At 38.2% G+C, this 22,469-nt stretch overlaps 1 protein-coding gene across 4 annotated transcripts in view; it reads right to left on the minus strand.

Annotated features, from left to right (window-relative positions):
• LOC126203562 (uncharacterized) overlaps positions 1–22,469 on the minus strand; it is a 292,843-nt gene that overhangs the window by 60,832 nt on the left and 209,542 nt on the right. For all 4 annotated transcript variants that reach the window (XM_049937888.1, XM_049937889.1, XM_049937886.1 and 1 more), the window contains 2 exons: positions 7,488–7,800; positions 2,086–2,154 (listed from right to left, as the gene is read on the minus strand). In XM_049937888.1, coding sequence (XP_049793845.1) covers positions 2,086–2,154; positions 7,488–7,800 — 382 coding nt within the window. The remainder of the gene's footprint in view (positions 1–2,085; positions 2,155–7,487; positions 7,801–22,469) is intronic.

A 22,469-nucleotide genomic window follows, 5' to 3' on the forward strand; every position in this document is an offset into this window, starting at 1 on the left:
TGGGGGGAAAAATCCCAGGAGCTTCTTCTTATGACACTGAAATAAAATTATCTCATTCTTACAAGCCCATTTTTGAATGTATGTCATCTGTGAATTACACACATTATGTATCCATCCAAATGCACGACAAGCTCACTCATGAATTTCTGCCCTCACTACAGCAAATGAGAGATGTGCAGATAACTGAACTGTAGAATGTGTGCTAAAAGAGCATGGAGCCAAAATAGCCACATGTTTGGTGAACACCAACTATGCTGTTGTTTGTTTGCTTTCTACTGTTAACTTTTGTGTGGTGGTAGAATGTTGCAATGACTATCACAAGAAATTTATCAGCATAATTCACAAATAAACCTTTAGTTTCCATAATTTGGTGTACCTCTGAGACATGAACATGGCCTTGTGATAAGTCAGCACTGTAACTGGAATAAAATGTTTTCTTGAACACTCATGAGAAGTTGTGAGGACTGAACACCCAAATAGTGATCAATAGTGTGCAACTATCTCTAAGTGACTAGTTTCTTTGAAATGTGTTTCATCTTTTTCATATAGGATGCATCCAGTTGGTTCTTGGTATATTACTTGTGTTGCACTGTGTATGTGTGCTCTGTGATTTATTCAATAAAACATTGTAATTTTACTCTGCAACCACACAAGTGTTATTGAAATATCAATCCACCTGGAATTCCTACAATTATGACCCTCACATGATTGTATTGATAAAACCACTGCAGCCTATATTTGCAGGGAAACTTACTTAACCAAAGCGTCCAGAGCATGTCGTCCGGCATGTATGCTGGATCAGTTAATTCATGTAAATGTCTACAAAACTGTGATGGCATTCTGTTGTCCAATTTTTCTATGTACACTAGTTACTGTATTTGTTGTTTTGGTGTTTTGATTAATCTTCGGAGAAAGGTGGCTTTTGCTGTACCAGATTTTTAGAGGTGGCAGGAGATGATCAAATCACATCAATTATAAGGTAACCATATTCCCCAACACTGCTTATTAGGATGAACAACTTTTGAGTGTCATGCATTATGCTGTGGCTGGATAGGAATACTCCACAATAGCAAACTACATTCTTGGATGATCTGGTTGAAAAGGAGGTAGTTAACATGGAGATCACTGTCTCACAAGAATTTCATGGAAAGCATGTCCATATGGCATTAGTTCAGTTGATCAGAGGACTGCAATGAATGAAATCCCATTAATCAAATGCGGCGCAGAAGGAAATTCAGAAATATTCACATTTAACCTAGCCAGCAGGGTTTCTCATGGTTGAAGAAACAGACTTTATTGCATCGTTTTTGGCTCATAATGACAAAGAAAATGATGTGGGACATTGCTGTGCAGATGTGACTCAGCAAGAGAATAGAGAATCATTCAGATAAATACTGTCCTGTACTTGGAGAACTTGATCTGAATCATTTGTAAAGTCAATAACAGGAACTGCAATGGACTGAGCCATACATTATCTTTATAATTATTCTGTATGACCATCACTATGTGCTGGTAGTGAAAGCTCTTTACTTTCTGATTTCACTGCATACATTGTCTCTCTGGCATCATTCAAAACACACCACTAACAATATCACCATGCCAGTAGAATGGCCTGAGTGTTCATTGCTACGAGCAACTGTCTCTGTGAAGCACTCTCTTGTATATCTCAAGTGTCCCTGAAAGTGGTTCATTTGCTTGTTTTGGGTCAAACTGCAGGGATTCCAGGTGGATTGCTATTTGGATTAACACTTGTGTGATCGTGTAGAGCAACTACAGCATTACCGAGCAGATGTGCAAAGTATTCACACAAATAGGATACCAAGAATCAACTGAAAGCTTGTTACAATACAAAGATACAACATAGTTCAAAGATACTAGTCACTCAGAGATAGCTGCATACAATTGATTGCTATTCAGGTTTGAAGTTCCCATATCTTGTCAGAAAATATACAGCAGAGGAAATGACACAGATGATTTCTTGTTACTTTTAGTTTTATCACAACATTACTAATTTCAGATCTTTTGGTGTATATTTTCCAGTACAGAGACACAAAATTATGGAAATGTTTCTATTCCATGTCATACCTGTTGTGGTGATGAAACGTCTGGACAGAGAACTGTTCCTCCTCCATGATTGTCAGATGATACAATGCGCTAGAATTATAAAAGAATGGGTCAAAAGCACTGTTAGCCTTCTAATTAGGAAACACACATGCACATGAACATGTAACATGAATAACACTTTGTAAACATGAAGACATGTGCATTCAACAAATAAATCATATCTGTTAATCAAATATGATGAAATCATAATTAGATGCTCTTTCTATGTGATTGTAGGAGTACCTATCCAGCACATTAAACAGGAAAATTTCTGTGAAGTTTGGAATGTAAGAGAGAGATAGGCAGTGTCAGAAATGAAGCTATGTAGATGAATCATGAATAACCCATAAACGGCCCAAAATGTATTGTCTTAGGTACGAGTACCAGTGTGCCATAGTTTAAATCTGTCATGAAGTTTCCAAACACTGCACACTCCACAGCTTGTCACGAAGTTTCAAAACATTGCACACTTGACTGCAGAGCGAAAGATTCATTCTGGAGTTCTTATTCTGTTGTGGACGATGAAAGACAAAACTTGTATATTTATGTACTAAATGGATGTGAAAAATTATTTGAAGAAGAACTGCTCACTTAACTGACTGAAAAGTCTCCATTAGCAGTGATTTAATACCCACTGCTGAATAAAGCCCTCTTATACCAATTATTATGATCTTCAGCCACACATATTGATGCTGTTACAGCACAATGCCTACAGGTTTACACTCACCATACACTAGGTCATAATCTCAGTCTTTCCTTATTTTGGAATTTGGCATTGAACTTTCTAGGTCTATCCATTATCCATTTGTCTGGCTACATCTTGTGCTTACCTCCATTTAATTTTCATTATAGTCAAAATGACAACGTTCACTTCTGTCTATTCCCTAATCCATTTGTTTGTTTTCCTGACTCTCTCAGTACTCCACAATGTGCAAATTTCTATTTCTCACCAAGCAACCCTCAAATTTTGAATGGTTTTTGCATTCGTCCGTACCTCAAAGCCATAAGTCAAAATTAATAACATACAGTTATTGTAAAATGTCCATCTGAGGCACAATGTAAACTATTTAGTTTACCAACAATACTCTAGAACATTTTAACTTTTGTGTTTATTTCTTTTCCTGTTGATACAGCTTTATCTTCAGCTGCAGTAAACACAAAGACTCTTCGATTGGTTCTATAACTTTTTTGTTTGTTTGTAGATGTTTTTTCTCAGTCTTTTATTCTGACTATAACTGATTTTGAGGCCTAGTGTCAAACTACTCTACTAATTTCTACTGTTCATTACTGAAGCTTATCTGTGCTAGTGGCAAACAGACCAATGTCATCATCAAAACAAAAATGGTTCAAGTATGTTCCATTAACATGTATTCATCTCTCTTTTTTTCCCAGTTAAGTGATTTCCAGATTTTCTCCTTGTCTGTAATCTTGGCAGTGAGGCTTGACTCTTCTTTCAAATATAAAGTTTGCACTATCCTGATGAAATCAAATGGAAGCTCTAACAATGATGTTATTATAGAGTTTTTTTTTTTGTGATTCAGTTAAATCTGTTAGTCCCAAACAAATTGTAATTCATACTCATTGTTCTGTCTTATAATTTTATTTACAACTTGCAAATGGCACATCTCACTTAGTATTTTTTGGCTGCACCATTCAATGATGCAGCTGTCATATTGTGGCCATTGCAGTAGCATCTAACATGGATGTATATGTGGGATAACTCATAAAAATATTTCACTTTGCAACCCTGGACAGCAGCACTTCATGTGTCCATTTATTTATGAAATATTTGTGGTTCATTAACAATGGAAGTCAAGGCAATGACATGTATTCCCAGCCCTACAGCAGGTGGTATCAAACAGTTGATACAAACTGTTCCATATCTACTGCAGTGCTCCAGCATTGTTTTGAGATGGTGGTAGAAGCTGTGCCAAGCATTATGGCTATACACACAAGGTGGTAATCTCATCATGAGCTTGAATTTCCCTGCAGCTCTCTATATACGTCCCTGTTCCAGAGATCATTGTCACTGCAGCACATCCGGTGTGAATGGAAATGTCATGGTATAACAAACCCATTTCCCAGAGACTGATCATTCTGTCCTGAACCCATTCATGTCCTGATATTGCCATTTGTCATTGATCAGGCATACTGACACTTGATTTTATGTTATCAGTTTCTCCGATGGCACTTCCTGTGATTGGGCTTGGTATAATACTGTGCTTTTATGGTTACATAATATTGTTAGGCCTGCGTGGAATCTTAATCAGCACTTCTGGTACATTGTTTTAGATATCCTACAGTTTTTACCTTCTGTAATCAACAGCTCATGATATAGTGGATGGCATTTCTGCCTCTAGATCAAGGGACCCTGGGTTTGAATCCTGGTCCCATCACAGATTTTCTACACTCAGCGACTGGGTGTTTATGTTGCCCTCATCTTTTCCTTTCACCTTCCTTGGCACACAGGTCACAAAACTGGTTTCAAATAACAAGACTTGCATCAGGCTGGCTGACTAAACACAGATGGGATCTCTTGGCCATTAATGGCATAAAATCACTTTATTTCATTTTTATCTACTGTTGTTCTAGGTGATGCTCCATCAGCAACATCCCTTCTGTTGAATACTTACATACTATCCAAAAACTTAGCCTTTTGAAAATATATTATTGTTTTGAAATTATTTTGTTAAAACATTTTCTTCTGTGGACAATTTGTTTTGTGTTTGGACTGACATTTAAACTGACTGGATGGCAGGTAGTGAGTGGAACAACAGCCCACAGTTGTAAGACAAAACAGATAACATTTTATCATCAGTGGACTGAGGGAGATGTTTCGCTTTGAAAAACAAAAGGTTTTCTTCATGAATATTATCTCTAGCTGACTCAGAAAGATCAAGCAGCACATTCACTTTGCTGCTTAACTTCATTAATGGCTGCCTGCAACCAGCAACAAGAAGATAGATTTTACACAAAAGAATAAGTAATGATGACAATGAAAAAGAGAGAAGCTTGCTTCCATTTCTTTGAAATTGATAAGTGGAACTGCTGTTAACATGAGACAAAGTGATTTTTGCAGAATACCTCCCCCCCCCCCCTCTCTCCCAATAACTAAGAGCAGAACTGATTCAAGTTCATTGTCTAGTAAGTTTATCAGTTTTGTCCTTGAGTCATTCATGGTGCCATACCTAAATAAAATCTTCTCTATTTTCATGCACTGCTACTTTGTAAAAAATGCTTGAGCTTTTGACAGCTGTCTACACTATCATCATCAAGAGTAAAAACCTTCTGCCTTCTGTGTATGGCACAGTATTCCACTACGTAATAGCAGAGTCTGGAATCGCCATGGGAGAGCCACAGCCATGCATCTGCAGGAAGCAGGATTGGGTTGCTCACAGCAGCTCTGACCTGCTATGGAATCAAGTGACATCAGGTGGTATGAGGAGCAAGCACCATGTTTGAAACTGATGCTCCTGCCCCCCTACCAGCATTGAGCACTTGCCTTTGCTTTCACTTAATATCCCAAGACTGTGAATGTGTCAGCATCTGTACAGCTCAGACCACTCACACTGCTGCTGAGCTCTGTGCTGAGTACACACCACACATTAAACATCAGGAGCTCGAGAAGCTGGCCAAGGACAAACAGCCTCGACAAAGGTCTCAAAATACAATTTGAAAAGATGAGAGTTTTTTCCCACCCAATGTCACACTGGGATTCTACTATGAAGAAGTGGCCAAGCTTAGAATAATGAATTATGACAGTGAACTTGCAGTTCTGTATCGACAAATTACACTGTAACTGTAACAAATTATCTGAAGATGGACAGCTGGCCCCAAAACTGGGTATTTGAAAATAAAGGAAAGCAATCTGCAGACTGAAACTGGACATTTTTGTACAAATAAAGTTCACAGACACTCCATAATAATGAACACGTCTAATTTTGGTTAGAATAAACCACAACTATTTCAGCTGAGACCAGAAGTACACACTAAGCACGGCATGGGGGCAGGCTCTGAATACTGAATGAAAGCAAAGTTGGATGCTTGACACTAAAAGGTAGGAGTGTTAGTTTTAAATGTGGCACCAGACTCTCATGCCACCTGACGTCACTCAGTCCAGTGGTGGGCTGTAGCTGCAGTGATGAGATTCCTGTTCACTCACCACTACAACTCTCTTTGGAAGTTTCCAGATGCTGCTATCACACCTATTGAAGTACAGCACTCTGCAAGTCTGGCATTCAGTGGATTTTTACTCCTGCTGATGGCTTGGGCATTTTCTTTGAAGAGCTGTTACTTGACAACAGAGAAGATTTCACACAAGTGCAGCACTTTCTTTCCAGAGGAGGCTATCACTGTATTTGACTACAGATAGTTCAGTCAGTTACTTGTATGTTTATCTTATCATCTGCACACCAATGTAGTTCATTGAACTCCCATGACAACACTCCTACATTGTACAACTCAATAACACTCAAACCCTGAACTTTAACCCTTATAATTAATGGTTCATGACTACCACCTCCTCATCAAAATTCAACCTTTCCCATACACTTTATCTGTTATTCTTTACAAGAGAACCTACTCTGGGTTTGGAAAAGAAAGAGTTGATGATGGAGTAAAGGTTTGTATCAAGACATAATGTATGCCAGAGTAGCATGTATTACATACAGGATTAAAATTACCAAATTTAAGTTCCCCATGAATACCATATGAACATAAATTATTATTCTGTAACTACAATTCTTTTTAGCACTTGATGCCTGTGCAATACTTGATTTATTCTGAAACATAATGCACTGAGTGTGTGTATGAGTACTCATTTCAGTCATTACTTTTGCAAAGATGTGTTGTCAATACTGTTTCACAGCTTGTATTATCAATATGGCAATGCTGCCCACCTAAACACTTGACTGATTTCCTGAAGACTTATTACCTGCAGCATGAGGTTATATTTTATACAATTAGGCATTTTTCTGATAAACATGTGTAGTCACCTGAAAATGGGAATTAGTCTCTTTCCAGAAAATTAATGCAGAACAAATGATTCAACCTTGCATAACACCCAAGAAGAATTCAAATTAAATGTTTTATTTTATTAATTTTAAAGCTAATGCAGAATTATTTCATATACACATTTATAAAAAAATAGTGAATGTGTAATCAACTGTGTGTTGTCACTTCATGGCACAGCAAGAATATTTCTCTTTATGTAGCCATCTTGGGGAACATCAGTTAACTTCAAAAGGGCTCTTTAAATCAATACACTGTTGATAACAGAAACTGAATGAAAGAACCTGAAATCATATTTTGACCAAAACAATCATTCATATTCCCATAAGGCATTCATTGGTGAACTGAAGACAGAAACAAAACATAGGTAGTACCTGTTCATAAAAGTATGGTACAGTCCTGCTGTTTGCTGTTGTACAGACTCTATCTGGTCCACGTGATAGAAGATCTGATTCTTCGTTCTCCTCATTCTCCTGGTCGTCTTTTATGGACAGGTTTTTGATCTGATTGTTTAGATCATTATCTTCATTTAGAGAAATATTACGTAATGTTAAAACAAGAATGTTTTCTGTCTCAGTTTTTTCATTCTTCTCCTCACTGTTCTTGTCATTCTTTGCTTCCGATGGTTTGGTTCTGCTGACATTGTTGGTGGTGATATTGTTGCGGGTGACTGTGGACTTCACAGAACTGCAATGAAAACAAACAGGCATGCTGACATTAGATAAACTGTTTTCCTGCTTGTCACTATGTATTTTACATCTGGCTGAGAAGCTTTAATATTATTACTGTTGCAATGTTACACCACAGAGGTCTACTGCAACCTCCCAAGTCTCTCCAGCCTCCCTAAATTAACTGAAGAAAATCTTTCTATTTCCTCATCTATAGAAATTTTCCAGAGCTACCTCCATCTGACTTAGCCTATGATCTTCTTTTTGTTATATCTCTCTTCTTTCCACATTTTTTAATTATTCACTAACCAAACTTAAAACTTTTGTAAGGGACAAGCTATTGCTTATGTTATTGTCTTTTTTTTTCAGTGCCACCTAACATATGGGTTGGAAGCTTAAAAAATTTCCTTGGCAAATAAAGGTTGTTAGGTTCATCTCTGGAATGAGAAAGCACAAAGTACTATCTATATGTCCCTTTATGTGCTTAGTTGTCTGTTGCATACAAAGCACAAATAGCAACAGACTATATATAACCATGGCACATTTCACAGGTAAATGATTAACATCTTGATCACAATATTTAAGAAACAAAAAATTACATGTATATTGGGATACAATTATTTGACATTCTTCCAATGCAATTACACGGTGCGTCATTGAATGCCTCCAGGAACACTGCATAAAGATTTTTTTACACATTTTACACTACAGAAGAATTTAAAGAGAGATAAACTTCCATTTTCTATTGAAGTTGCTGTGACCCCAATTTTTACTCCTATTGATACATTTTAATAATTCCTACCTATACATCCATTAGGCACAAGACTCTTGATGACAACACCATTCAATACTGTCACATAGTGCCATTTAGAAATAATTACTACATTATAATTCTATTCTCTAGTATTTTACTTAAGGAATTTATTGACTGTTAATTGATGGCTGCCAAATATGTACAATAAAACTGCTTGCCAGTTCCATCTCTTGAAAGGCAGTGATGTGAAAGACCAAATCAGAAAATATATGCCGATCTCAGTGTCTATTGGTATTTCCCATTATTTATCTTTCATGTGTGACTGGCATGATGAGTAACCCACATCTGTCCATTTTAACTGCTTCAGCATATGAACTACTTTATGTTTTTGCCTACTTGTATGCAACATTCAGGAGAAGCAACTATCAGTAGCATCATTAAGAAGATTGATTGACGAAAAATACAAGCAAGTCCAGGCAGTAAGTTTGGCTTGTCGAAACATGATCAATCAGTAGAACACAAAATGAGCTAAGGTAACCTGAAAAGTGTTATGTTTGCTTCAGGCTCTGTTTCACCATAATTGACATCTTCTTTAACTCACTTGTCATAGTGATATACCATGTTTTGAATCCGTATGTCAAATTATGCTGTCAGTCACGGCAACTATATTGTGACAGCCTGTTTGACAGCATTACCATCACAGAATCATGTGCCAGCATGTAAAGCTTTTAGATGCAAAACAGGATGAGAATCAGCTGGGGTGAGGTTAAGCAGTAGAGGGATGAGCAAATGTGTTTCAGGCCTAGTCTGTAAAGAGTCGCTGGACTGCACATACAGGAAACTCAACCACCATTCGACCTCACATATCTCAAAATACAGTGCACAGGAATTCCTGTATTGATATAACTGAACAACCGATAGACCTATTATATCCCAAAAGCTCCTGTCTAGTTATAGCTACTCTGATGTTCACTTTTTGTGTCAAAGAAGTACTCCCTCCCAATATTTGCATGAGAGTTGGACAATTTCAGCAGATATTATAGTCATGGGTTACTATGTGTTTTTTTTTTTTTTTTTTTTAGTCACAGTTTTACATTTCTGAACATTTAAAGCAAGTTGCCGATCTTTGCACAACTTTGAAATTTTATGAGATCTGACTCAATATTTATGCAGCTTCTTTCAAGCAGTACTTCATTATAGATAACTGCATCATCTGCAACAATTTGAGATTACTATTAATATTGACCACAAGATCATTAATTTGTGGGACATGCACTGATGAAGTTGTCATAGTAAATATGTTTCATTCATCTCCATATCGCTGAGACACTCATGATTTATTCATTACACATTTTACAAATTTGGCAGTGAGTACCAGTACTGGTAGATTCTGTGTAATCAGAAATTGTACCATTGAAAGCGCTTCACACTCTGTAAGCATTTCAGCTGCTTTGGGTATCAACACACCTATTATTGAGTGTCTGCATTCCTGTCATCCCTAACAGTGATGTCCTCATTTAAATTTCAAATCAGTAGCAGCTTAAAGTCGAAAAAGTTACTCCTTTATCTTTTGTATGAATTGATTGACCACTGATGGAATCTCTTCACCATGTATCAGATTTGGATGATTGTGAGAGGTTGAAATTCTGTGTTGTATTGAATCTTCAAATTTGGCAAGTGCTCTTGGAAGAACGAGAAAGACTGAACATTTGCATCAGTATGTGGCATGTTTTCAGGCATGAGGGGACTAGAGCAAAAGCGGACCAAGCGCAAAAAGTTGAAAATTCTAGGTATAAGACAGTTGGATGCAAAATATCAATAATTCTTCAGAGCAACAGTGAACAAATTATATAGATCAATATTCTGTCTGTAGGCTGTAGTAATTCCTTGATGCTCTGAGACAACAGTGTCATCTTTCAGGGTAATGGTGGACCAAGTCCACAGTTTAATATTCAGTGTGCAAGATGCAGTGGTTACTTGAGGCTCTGAGACAATAGCACCTTCTGGCTATGGTGAACCACTTCATGCTGCAAAGCGAATTACAGAAAATCTGGAGGGGAAACATGCACACAATTAAATTTATGTGGCCAGATTTGATTTGCAGAAGGCTTTGTCTTTCCTTAAACTATCTACGTCTACATCATATGATATAAGAAAACCATACATGTAGTATATGCATGACTGGATCCCCACATATTCGGCCACAATGTTCATTTGTGTGCTTTACAGGCCAGGCATGGCCCTTGCTTTACCTTGGGAGGATATTTGTAAGCCAGATGATTCATTAGGCTGAGTACAACAAGCCTCCTGCAGCAGCCATAGTGTCTGGGGGAGCAAGCCACGCTAATACATGGCGTACGGGTTGCAATATACAGCACTGCAGTCAGAGCTCCAGACCGAGCATCAGCTGCCTAGAGTCTGCGCTTTGGACGACAATGTCTGCCACTGCCACTACCCATCAGACGTTGCCATCTCATCCCTTCACTAGGATGAGGCACTGGACATGTCAGTTGCTCACGCACCTGGACCTATATCTCAATGGCCCACGAGCTTACAGCTTTATGGTTCACTGCCGCTGGTCATCCATGGTATTTCCCACTTTATCACCACTTCTGACAATAATGGACTTTGTCATGCTGGGCACCCACTACACATCATCAAGTGTGGAATTTTGTCCTCTGAAGCTGTACTGAGTTAACACATTATTGATAAACAAAGAGCTATTATTGCAAGGTTTGAATTCATTCACTACCAGCCACACAACTCGTGCACGGTTATAACAGTGTGAACACAATTTTGGCACTATCTTTCAATCAACCCACAGCCATCATGTATACGTAGGATAGAAGGTAGAGGATCACCACAAATAGCAAACTGTATAAGAATGCATTTAAAATGTATTCATCAAGCCACAAACATTCTCTTTATTATAATGCAAGTTCTGGGCAGAATCAAAACAGTAAGGTGGCTCTCATCCCAGTAAAAACTAGTCAATGATACAAAAATGCAGGTGGAAACAACTGACCACATATTTTTGGTATCGGGCTATTTATTTTTACCGAATGATGCTGACTTTGGTTTAATAGAGAAAGCTGGAAGTAAGATCAAATATATCTATGGCCCAGAGTATTGCTGCAATATTGTAAAATCTGCAAAACACAAAACACCACAATTTGAAGTTAATGTAATGAAAGGAGAACATTTTACAAAATCATTAGAACAGGCAATTAAAAACAGACAATAAAATATTGATGGCTATGAGATAAACTAGTTAAAAATTTTATGGATGAAGTATGAAAGAGGCATGCCTTCTCCAATGATATTTAAAGGGAGGCTAAGTGATTTGGTTACTCATGGAGGTAAATTTTATGACTGAAGAAAAGCGGAAATAAACTAAATTCAGTAGCCAGTGTCCATTAGGAACAGATTACAGCTTTAAAAGATTCACAGGTCCATTACAATGCATACTACAAGAATCTTCCATCTGAAGAGATTTCTACAAGAGAAAGATCACAAAACGACCAGCAAGATTTTCAAGAACACTATGATTCAGTAAGTCGGGACAAAATGGTATTTGTATGAAGGAGAAGAAGGAAAAGAAGAAGAAGAAGAAGAAGAAGAAGAAGCAATGTTAAATGAGCTTGCTTGTAGGCTTACAGTTTGGATAATCAGTTATAAGAAAATTAATTTAACAGAGCGAATTAAAATATGGAAAGGAACAGAGACAAAGGTTTAATTATATTTCAAGTCAGAAAGGAAAATTTTTCAGTGCACTAGTGAATAACATCCAGTAAATTGAATAGAAACTGTAAAAAAAAGCTTCTATAGTAATGAAAATGTCTCTGTACACTGTATTCCAGATTAGTTTTATGTCTAATTTTTAACTGTAAAAAATAATGTTTAATTATTCATCTGCAATTAAATATAGTATTTCAATTTAATATCAGTTTTTCTCAAAAGAGAAAAATTTGGCATAGGTCTCCAAGTACTCTACTGGCTGATACTTGCAAATGACCAGCAACAGTGTCAAAAGCTAGTCTAGAACATAGTTTTAAATTGTCATGGATGGAAAAGTTTAACTTTGTAGCACAGTGTTACATGACAGAAATTAATTTGATGAAGACTACTCTTAGGAAGAAAACAAGACCATAACAGCAAAAACCTGAAGCTATGATACTCAGACATTGTTTGTTAGCACCATTCATTATATTCTTACAAATGAGAGGAATAATATGTCATGAGTAGAGTCCAAATTTTAATGAAAAGTCATATTTTTTTCCTGAGCTTTAAGGAGGAGGAGGAGGAGCTTAGTGTGTAACGTCCCGTCGACAACGAGGTCATTAGAGGCGGAGCGCAAGCTCGGATGAGGGAAGGATGGGGAAGGAAATTGGCCGTGCCCTTTCAAAGGAACCATCCCGGCATTTGCCTGAAGCGATTTAGGGAAATCATGGAAAACCTAAATCAGGATGGCCGGAGACGGGATTGAACCGTCGTCCTCCCGAATGCGAGTCCAGTGTGTTAACCACTGCGCCACCTCACTCGGTCTGAGCTTTAAGGAGAATTTCACACCAATTTATATGAATCCAGGTATTGTAGCACAGAAAAATGTGTTTTTATTGTGCATATGAAGTCATATTTACATCTTTTTCAGTAACAGGTCATGATTCAGCCAACTTTTGCCAAAAATTCATATATAGGCACCAAGGAATAGTTAATGGTTAAATGGAGGAATGTATGAGTGGTACAGACAGTAGAGGGAGACCAAGACTTGACTACAGTATGTATGTTCAAGAGGAGGTAGGTTGCTGTAGCTATGCGGACAAAGACTAGTGTAGAGCACTGCATCAAACCAACCCCCATACTAAGACCACAGTGATTCAACAACTCTGAATGGAAATGTTCAAGTGGACAATGCCATCATAAACTAGTTACAAAATAGCAATATCTCCAGAAATATGGCTGACCGGTCACACATCAATGCTGTGTGGGACCATGACTTCATCAAAATGGACAAAAGACTGTTAATGGCTGGATGCTGGTCATTTACCGGTTTTTAACCAATTGTTTGTTTCTATTCAAATGTTTCTTGTATGAAATTTACAAAGGGCTCTCCACACGCTACACCAATTTGTGGTGTAGAGCATATGTTCACAATGGCAGGACAACATGTGCTAGTCAGTGGCAGCCTTTCCTTTGTATTCTGCTTGTGCAGCAGACTGGCACTTCTGTTATTGAGGATATACAGGGCATTCCACGAAGAATGGTCTATATTTAGAGATACAATAGGAATGATCATTTGAAGCAAAAAAAATTTATACTTGAGATGTAGTAAGAAGATCCTGACAGTTCACAGCACTGCTGCCAGCCTTCAGTTGTGAGATGCTAATGGCTGCAGGAAAATAGTAGCCGTCTATGAGTTTTGACAACCCTGAGCCATTGTGAGTCATTGCCTTAGAGATGTTAACAACACCGCATTATGTTACTTGATGAGGCATGCCCGTGAAGCTGCTGTGTCTAGCCCACTGTAACTGTCAGGGATCAGCTTACGCTGACTCAGCTATAATAAAAATGGTCTCTATGATGCATATCTTAAGAGCTATGAGCATCTCTTCCTTTCTGATTCTATGAAACCCTGCTAGCTCTTTGCTTTCAATATTTTAGAGGATGTAGTATGGACCAAAACAAAAAAAATTGTCTTTTAAATTTGGCCCTAAAATCCATACCCTAAGAACTCTGAGCACTTGTTAAGCAGAAGAAATTTGTTTCACAGATGCAAAGATGAAGAAGTGCTCATAGCTCTTAAGATATGCACTTTAGAGCTCAGTTTTACTAGACTTTTTTGCTCTGAATGATCATTCTTGTCATAACCCTGAATATTGACCATTCCTTATGGGACTCCCTATATATACATTCGCCCCTTAATGTTGAAATGTTATTAAAGATTATGTCTGATATGCGAATCTTGGTTGTGGTGACAAGAATGCATTACTTATGTTATGTGGATGCCCTTTCTTCATTTTCTGCTTTTATCACTCACAGTCATTTCTTTTATTGACATACACAACTTTTGCACAATCTGTACTGAAATATTATTAATAATTTTAACTCAAAGTGGAATTTACAATTTGGAGACTGAGTGATTGGCATCATATCCCAAAGTCCATGTTAAGCTGGAAAAAACAATTTGATTGGGAGTTGGTGAAGCTAACGAATACTGTTATCAAATTCAGGTAGTGGTGATGGACTAATCTGTAGTGAAACCTGAGCTCTAAGGAAAACTGGAAGGTGACAATGTGGCTGTGAATTTGCAAACAAAACAAATGTGAATATAAAACCTAATGTGGAAGCTGATAAATTTATATTATTTTCTGTTTACTTGCATCTAGAGTCCTGCAGTATATATATATATATATATATATATATCGTGTACACCTTCCGGGTTACAGGACTCTGAATGTGGCTCTCCAGCAGGGATACGACTTCCTCAAATCCTGCCCTGAAATGAGATCCATCCTTCATGAAATCCTCCCCACTCCACCAAGAGTGTCTTTCCGCCGTCCACCAAACCTTCGTAACCTCTTAGTTCATCCCATGAAATCCCCAAACCACCTTCCCTAGCCTCTGGCTCCTACCCTTGTAACCACCCCCGGTGTAAAACCTGTCCCATGCACCCTCCCACCACCACCTACTCCAGTCCTGTAACCCGGAAGGTGTACACGATCAAAGGCAGAGCCACGTGTGAAAGCACCCATGAGATTTACCAACTGACCTGCCTACACTGTGATGCAATCTATGTGGGAATGACCAGCAACAAACTGTCCATTCGCATGAATGGACACAGGCAGACAGTGTTTGTTGGTAATGAGGATCACCCTGTGGCTAAACATGCCTTGGTGCACGGCCAGCACATCTTGGCACAGTGTTACACCGTCCGGGTTATCTGGATACTTCCCACTAACACCAACCTGTCAGAACTCCGGAGATGGGAACTTGCCCTTCAGTATATCCTCTCTTCTCGTTATCCGCCAGGCCTCAATCTCCACTAATTTCAATTTGCCGCCGCTCATACCTCACCTGTCTTTCAACAACTTCTTTGCCTCTGTACTTCTACCTCGACTGACATCTCTGCCCAAACTCTTTGCCTTTACAAATATCTGCTTGTGTCTGTGTATGTGCGGATGGATATGTGTGTGTGTGCGCGAGTGTATACCTGTCCTTTTTTCCCCCTAAGGTAAGTCTTTTTCTGCTCCCGGGATTGGGACGACTCCTTATCCTCTCCCTTAAAACCCACATCCTTTCGTCTTTCCCTCTCCTTCCCTCTTTCCTGATGAGGCAACAGTTTGTTGCGAAAGCTTGAATTTCGTGTGTATGTTTGTGATATATTTTTCCCACGTGGAATGTTTTTGATGGAGGGAGGTGGAATGGTATTAATATCTCATTAGGGAACTCTTCACTATTGCATTACTCACCCGACTGTGGTGGTACTGTGGCCAAACTGCGAACTATGGCTCTGTATAAAGGTCAGTGCAATACGATTAGACGTCACTTCACTTTCAGATCATGAACTGTAAACGTCAACTGACAAAAGTAAATTATTCTTTAGAGAAACATGACTCACTATTCTCCAACAGTGGCCGAGCGGTTCTAGGTACTACAGTCTGGAACCGCACAACCGCTATGGTCGCAGGTTCAAATCCTGCCTTGGGCATGGTTGTGTGTGATGTCCTTAGGTTAGTTAGGTTTAAGTAGTTCTAAGTTCTAGGGGACTGATGACCTCAGAAATTAAGTCCCATAGTGCTCAGAGCCATTTGAACCATTTTCCTCCAACAGAGATATGATGTTAATTTTAGATGAATGTCATAACAATTACGCTGGAGCTGCACACCTGTAGGCGGATCGTTTCCCAAACAGATGACAACTAAGCAAAAACATTATTCAAAATTGCACTCAACAAGTTAGAAATGGATACATGCACCATCCATCTCGTCATCGTGAATACTATGAGAATGACACTCGTACTCTTACCGTTCTCGCCTGTGTTCAACTGGACCCCGAACAAGTAGTCACGTGATTCAGAGACAAAGTGGAATACCGAAATCAACTGTTTTCAGGATTTTGAAGGTACATAAATATCATGCGTATTATATCACACTGACACAGACATTAACACTAAAAGATATGCAAATACGCGTGCATTTCTGCCAGTGGGCCTTGGAAATGATAAGAGGTGACAATGATTATTTTAGATATGTTATGTTCACCGATGAAGCCACATTCAAAAACAATGGCGAATTAAATCATCATGATTGTCATTATTGGTCCCCCGTCAATCCACACTGGCACAGACCCATTGACAATCAACACAAGTAGTCTTTAATGGTCTGGTGTGGAATTTTAAATGGTTACTTGATAGGACCGTATTTTTTTTTACCAAAATGTTACTGGGGAATCTTATTTACAACTCCTCCATGATTGTTTGTTGGAGCTAATGGAATATGTTGATTTAGAAACTAGGCAACGAATGTGGTTCCAACAGGACAGAGCAGCTCCCCATTATGCTAAAAATGTGCGGAACGTTTTAAATTTACGGTACCCTAGTCAGTGGATAGGACGTGGCAGACCAATTCAATGGCCTCCACAATCACCAGACCTAACACATCCTGATTTTTTTCTTGTAGGGTTATTTAAAAAATATTGTTTATGGAAGACAGTCCACAACCTGAAACGATGTGGAGCAATGCATTTGAAGAGCGCGTGCAGCCATACCGTGGGACAATTTTTGCAGATGATTGACTTTATGCATTGAAGCCAATGGGGATAATTTTGAACAATTTCTTCATGACTAATTTCAATAATTAAACACCCCAAATTGTGAGAGGCAAAGGGACTCACACTAATGAAGCACCCCGACATGTGAGAGGCAAGGGGACTCACACCAATGAAGATCCCCTTGGGAACATCTTTCTACTACGTCCAAGCTGTCGTTCCTGGGTAACGCTAAAAGTAGGATACAGTACATTTTGTACCAAAATAGTTTAATTCAGCGTAAGAAAAGAATTGGTGCACATTTTTTATTGATTTGATGCGTCTTTCTTGGATGATCCTAAATAAATCAGAGTTCTTACCCAATTTTTCTTTTTTCTCAATTTCAGTGCCATCAGTCAATAGGTTAAAAAAATGTTTCAGACAAAATTTGATTACTTTTTTTATGGAGAATCCGAATCTGAATTAAAAAATGGGGGTTTACATTTAAGATTTAAAAGTTGCCCCCTGCCCCACGAAAGGGGACGGGGGCTGGAGTTCACTTATAGTATCATGTTATGTCCCCCTTTGAGCTTACCCACTATTTTTACCTGATGTATAGTTTTCAAGATAATCTCATCCAAAACTTCAGATGGACCACCCTGTATATCAACAACAGAAGTTCCCCCCACAAACGATGGATCCTGCTGTTGGTGGGGAGTCTTGTGTGCCTTAGCAATAGAGATAGCCATGCTGTAGGTTCAACCACAGAAAGAGTATCTGCTGAGAGGCCAGACAAATGTGTGGTTCCTGAAGAGGGGCAGCAGCCTTTTCAGTAGTTTCAGGGGCAACTGTCTGGATAATTAACTATGGCCTTGTATCATTAACCAAAATGGCCTTGCTGTGTTGGTCCTGTGAATGGCTGAAAGCAAGAGGAAACTACAGCTTACAGTGTAGAATGTTAGATCCCTTAATCATGTAAGTTGGCTAGAAAATTTAAAAAGATAATTGGATAGGCTGAAGTTAGATGTAGCAAAAATTAGCGAAGTTCAGTGGCAGAAGGAGCAGGACTTCTGGTCAGGTGAATACAGCATTATAAATATAAAATCTAATAGGGGTAATGCAGGAGTAGGTTTAATAATGAATAACAAAGCAGGAATGCAGTTAAGCTATTATGAGCAGCATAGAAAATGCATTATTGAAGCCAAGGCAGACAGAAAGCCCACTAGCTCTGCAAATGATGAAGAGATTGAAGCAATGTGTGTGGGACACAAGAATTAATTCTGATAGTTAAAAGAGTGAAAATTTAATAGTCATGGGGAACTGGAATTCGATAGTAGGAAAAGGAATAGGAGCAAAAATAGTAGGTCAATATGGACTGGGGGAACAAAATGAAAGTGGAAGCCATCTGACAGAATTTAGCACATAGTATAATTAAATCATTGCTAACACTTGGTTTAAGAATCATGACAGAAGATTAAATATATGTGGAAGAGATCTGGAGACACCAGAAAGTTTCAAATTGATTATGTAATGGTAAGACATAGATTTCGAAACCAGATTTTAAATTGTACGATATTTTCAGGGACAGATGTGAACTCTGACCACAATTTATTGGTTATGAACTGTAGAATAAAAGTGAAGAAATTGCAAAAAAGTTAGAAAATTAAGGAGATGGGACCTGGACAAATTGAAAGAACCAGAGATTGTTGTGATTTTCAGAGGGAGCATTAGGGAATGTTTGACAACGACAGGGAAAAGGGATACAGTAGAAGATGAATGTGTAGTTTTGAGAGGTGAAATAATGAAGGCAGCAGAGAACCAAAAGGGCAAAAAGACAAGGAGAAATTGTTGAATAACACAACAGTCATTGAATTTGACTGATGAAAGGAGACAATATGAAAATGTAGTATATGAACATCTATCAGTGGGGGAAAGGCAGATCCCACCTAAGGAGAGCTGGAGAGATCTTTGGAGAAAAATGAACCACCTGTATGAATATTAAGAGGTCAGATGAAAAACTAGTTCTACGCAAAGAAGGGAAAACTGAAATGTGGAAGGACTGCACAGAGCACCTATACAAGGAAGATGTACTAGGGGGCAATAATACAGAAATGAAAGAGGACATAGATGAAGATGAGAAAGGACATATGATACTGCAAGAAGAATTTGACAGAGCACTGAAAGATCTAAGTTGAAACAAGGCCCTGGGAGTAGACAATATTTTGTTCGACCTACTGATAGCCTTGGGTGAATTAGTCATGACAAAACCCTTCCATCTGGTGAGCTAGATGTATGAGACATGCAAAATAACCTTAGATTTCAAGAAGAATACAATAATTACAATTTCAAAGAAAGCAGCTGCTGATAGGTGTAAATACTACCAGACTATCAGTTTAGTAAGTCATTGTTGCAAAATATTAACATGAATTCTTTACATAAGAATGGAAAAACTGATAGAAGCCAACCACAGGGAAGATCAGTTTGGATTCCAGAGAAATTTTGGAACACTCTAAGCAATACTGACTCTACAACTTCTCTTAGAAGACAGGTTAAGGAAAGGCAAACCTATGTTTCTTTTGTAGGCTTAGAGAAAGATTTTGACAATGTTGACTGGAATACTCTCTTTCAAATTCTGAAGGTACCAGGGGTCAATTACAGGGAGCAAAAGGCTATTTACAATTTGTACAGAAACCAGATGGCAGTTATAAGAGTCGAGGGGCATGAAAGGGAAGCAGTGGTTGAGAAGGGAGTGAGACAGGGTTGTAGCCCATCCCCAATGTTATTCAATCTGTATACAGAGTAGACGATAAAGGAACCAAAAGCAAAATTTAGAGTAGGAATTAAAATCCATGGAGAAGAAATAAAAACTTTTGAGGTTTGCTGATGATATTGTAATTCTGTTAGAGACAGCAAAGAACCTGGAAGAGCAATTGAATGGAATGGACAGCGTCTTGAAAGGAGTATATAAGATGAACATCATCAAAAGCAAATGGAACATAGCCGAAGCAATTCAAGTGATGCTGAGGGAATTGGATTAGGGAATGAGGTACTTAAAGTAGTAGATGAGTTTTGCTAGATGAGTTTTGGGGAGCAAAATAACTGATGATGGTCAAAGTGGACAGAATATAAAATGTAGAGTGTTAATGGCAAGGAAAGCATTTCTGAAGAAGAGAAATTCATTAACATTGTCAGGAAGTCTTTCCTGAAAGTATTTGTATGGGGTGTAGTCATGTATGGAAGTGAAAGATGGATGATAAATAGTTTAGACAAGAAGAGAATAGATTCTTTCAAAATTTGGTGCTACAGAAGAATGCTGAAGAGTAGGTGAGTAGATCATGTAGCTAATGAGGAGGTACTGAACAGAAGTGGAGAGAAGAGGAATTTGTGGCACAACTTGACTACAAGAAGGGATCGGTTGGTAGGACATGTTCTGAGGCACCAAGGGTTCACTTATTTAGTATTAGAGGGAAGTGTGGAAGGTAAAAATTGTAGAGGGAGACTGAGAGGTGAATACACTACGCAGATACAGAAGGATGTAGGTTGCAGTAGTTACTCAGAGATGAAGAAGCTTGCACAGGATAGAGTAGCAGGGAGAGCTGCATCAAACCAGGTACTTAAAGTAGTAGATGAGTTTTGCTAGATGAGTTTTGGGGAGCAAAATAACTGATGATGGTCAAAGTGGACAGAATATAAAATGTAGAGTGTTAATGGCAAGGAAAATATTGCATATTGCAACAAACGGTGTATTTCTATCGCTGCTCGTTTAGTTTTTATTGCCGTTTCAAATATACCGGTCATTTTTGAAACACCCTGTATATATTGTGAGGCTACAGCGAAGATCCCTAGCTTTTTAAGTAAGTGTCTGCAGTCTGTGGACCGCAACAACAACATGAAATACAAATATTTCATTGAAAGCAAGCCCCCACTCTATTACTCTCTATGGCCTACAGGAGGGTGGTCAGAAGCATGGGTCGGGGGGGATATAGGATGCCTTCCCCCACTCTGCGGACTACTAATGTTGTTATAAAGGTCAAATGAATTGTTGAAGACAAATTTTCATTTGCGAATAAATTTGTCAGGCTCTAGTTTAAACAGATGCATAAGAAATGTAAGTGTGTGAAACCCACACACAATAAAAAGTGCTTTCTGTGGTCTAACAATTACTTCTTTCTTCAAAGTCTCATTAATCAATGAATGATAATATGCAAACAATGTTAAGTTATTGTTTTTCTAGGCCACATGGTTAATAACTATTCTAATGGCAAAGGTAAATGAACATAAATATTTCAGCAGGTCTACTATACTGTTTTTACAGTTTCAGTTTTCATAAGAAAACAAACAAAGACTTATATAGCTTTCTGCTCTGTTGGAGGTGGGGTATTTTCATAGTACTCAACAAAGCAATGACAGTTGCGTCTCATCATTGTTCCAAATTTTGCAAAGTAACTGAGTCAGATTCCAAAAGCGATTTCACATCAGCCTGCCAATCTTTGACAATTTTCAGATGTAAAAATGGCATGATTATCAAGTCAGATATCATATCAGATACAAATAAACAATTTTTCTATCTGTTGGCTACCAGTAAAACATTCAGAACACAAATGTTTTGAAGCAGTTAATGCCAGGAAAACTAACTATCTACCTCTGTAGTCAGATTAGATTAGATCAGATCAGATTAGTACTTGTTTCATAGATCATGAATACGACACTTCGTAATGATGTGGAATGTGTCAGGTTAATAAAAGGTGTCAATGCAAGATATTACATTACACAAAATATAACATGACAGTGCTTGTGTCTGTGTATGTGCGGATGGATGTGTGTGTGTGTGTGTGTGTGTGTGTGTGTGTGTGTGTGTGTGTGCGCAAGTGTATACCTGTCCTTTTTTCCCCCTAAGGTAAGTCTTTCCGCTCCCGGGATTGGAATGACTCCTTACCTTCTCCCTTAAAACCCACATCCTTTCGTCTTTCCCTCTCCTTCCCTCTTTCCTGATGAGGCAACAGTTTGCTGCGAAAGCTTGAATTTTGTGTGTATGTTTGTGTTCGTTTGTGTGTCTGTCGACCTGCCAGCACTTTCATTTGGTAAGTCACATCATCTTTGTTTTTAGATATATTTTTCCTACGTGGAATGTTTCCCTCTATTATAACCATATATATATATATATATATATATATATATATATATATATA

Source organism: Schistocerca nitens, chromosome 9 (genome assembly GCF_023898315.1).
Source record: "Schistocerca nitens isolate TAMUIC-IGC-003100 chromosome 9, iqSchNite1.1, whole genome shotgun sequence".
NCBI lineage: Eukaryota > Metazoa > Arthropoda > Insecta > Orthoptera > Acrididae > Schistocerca > Schistocerca nitens.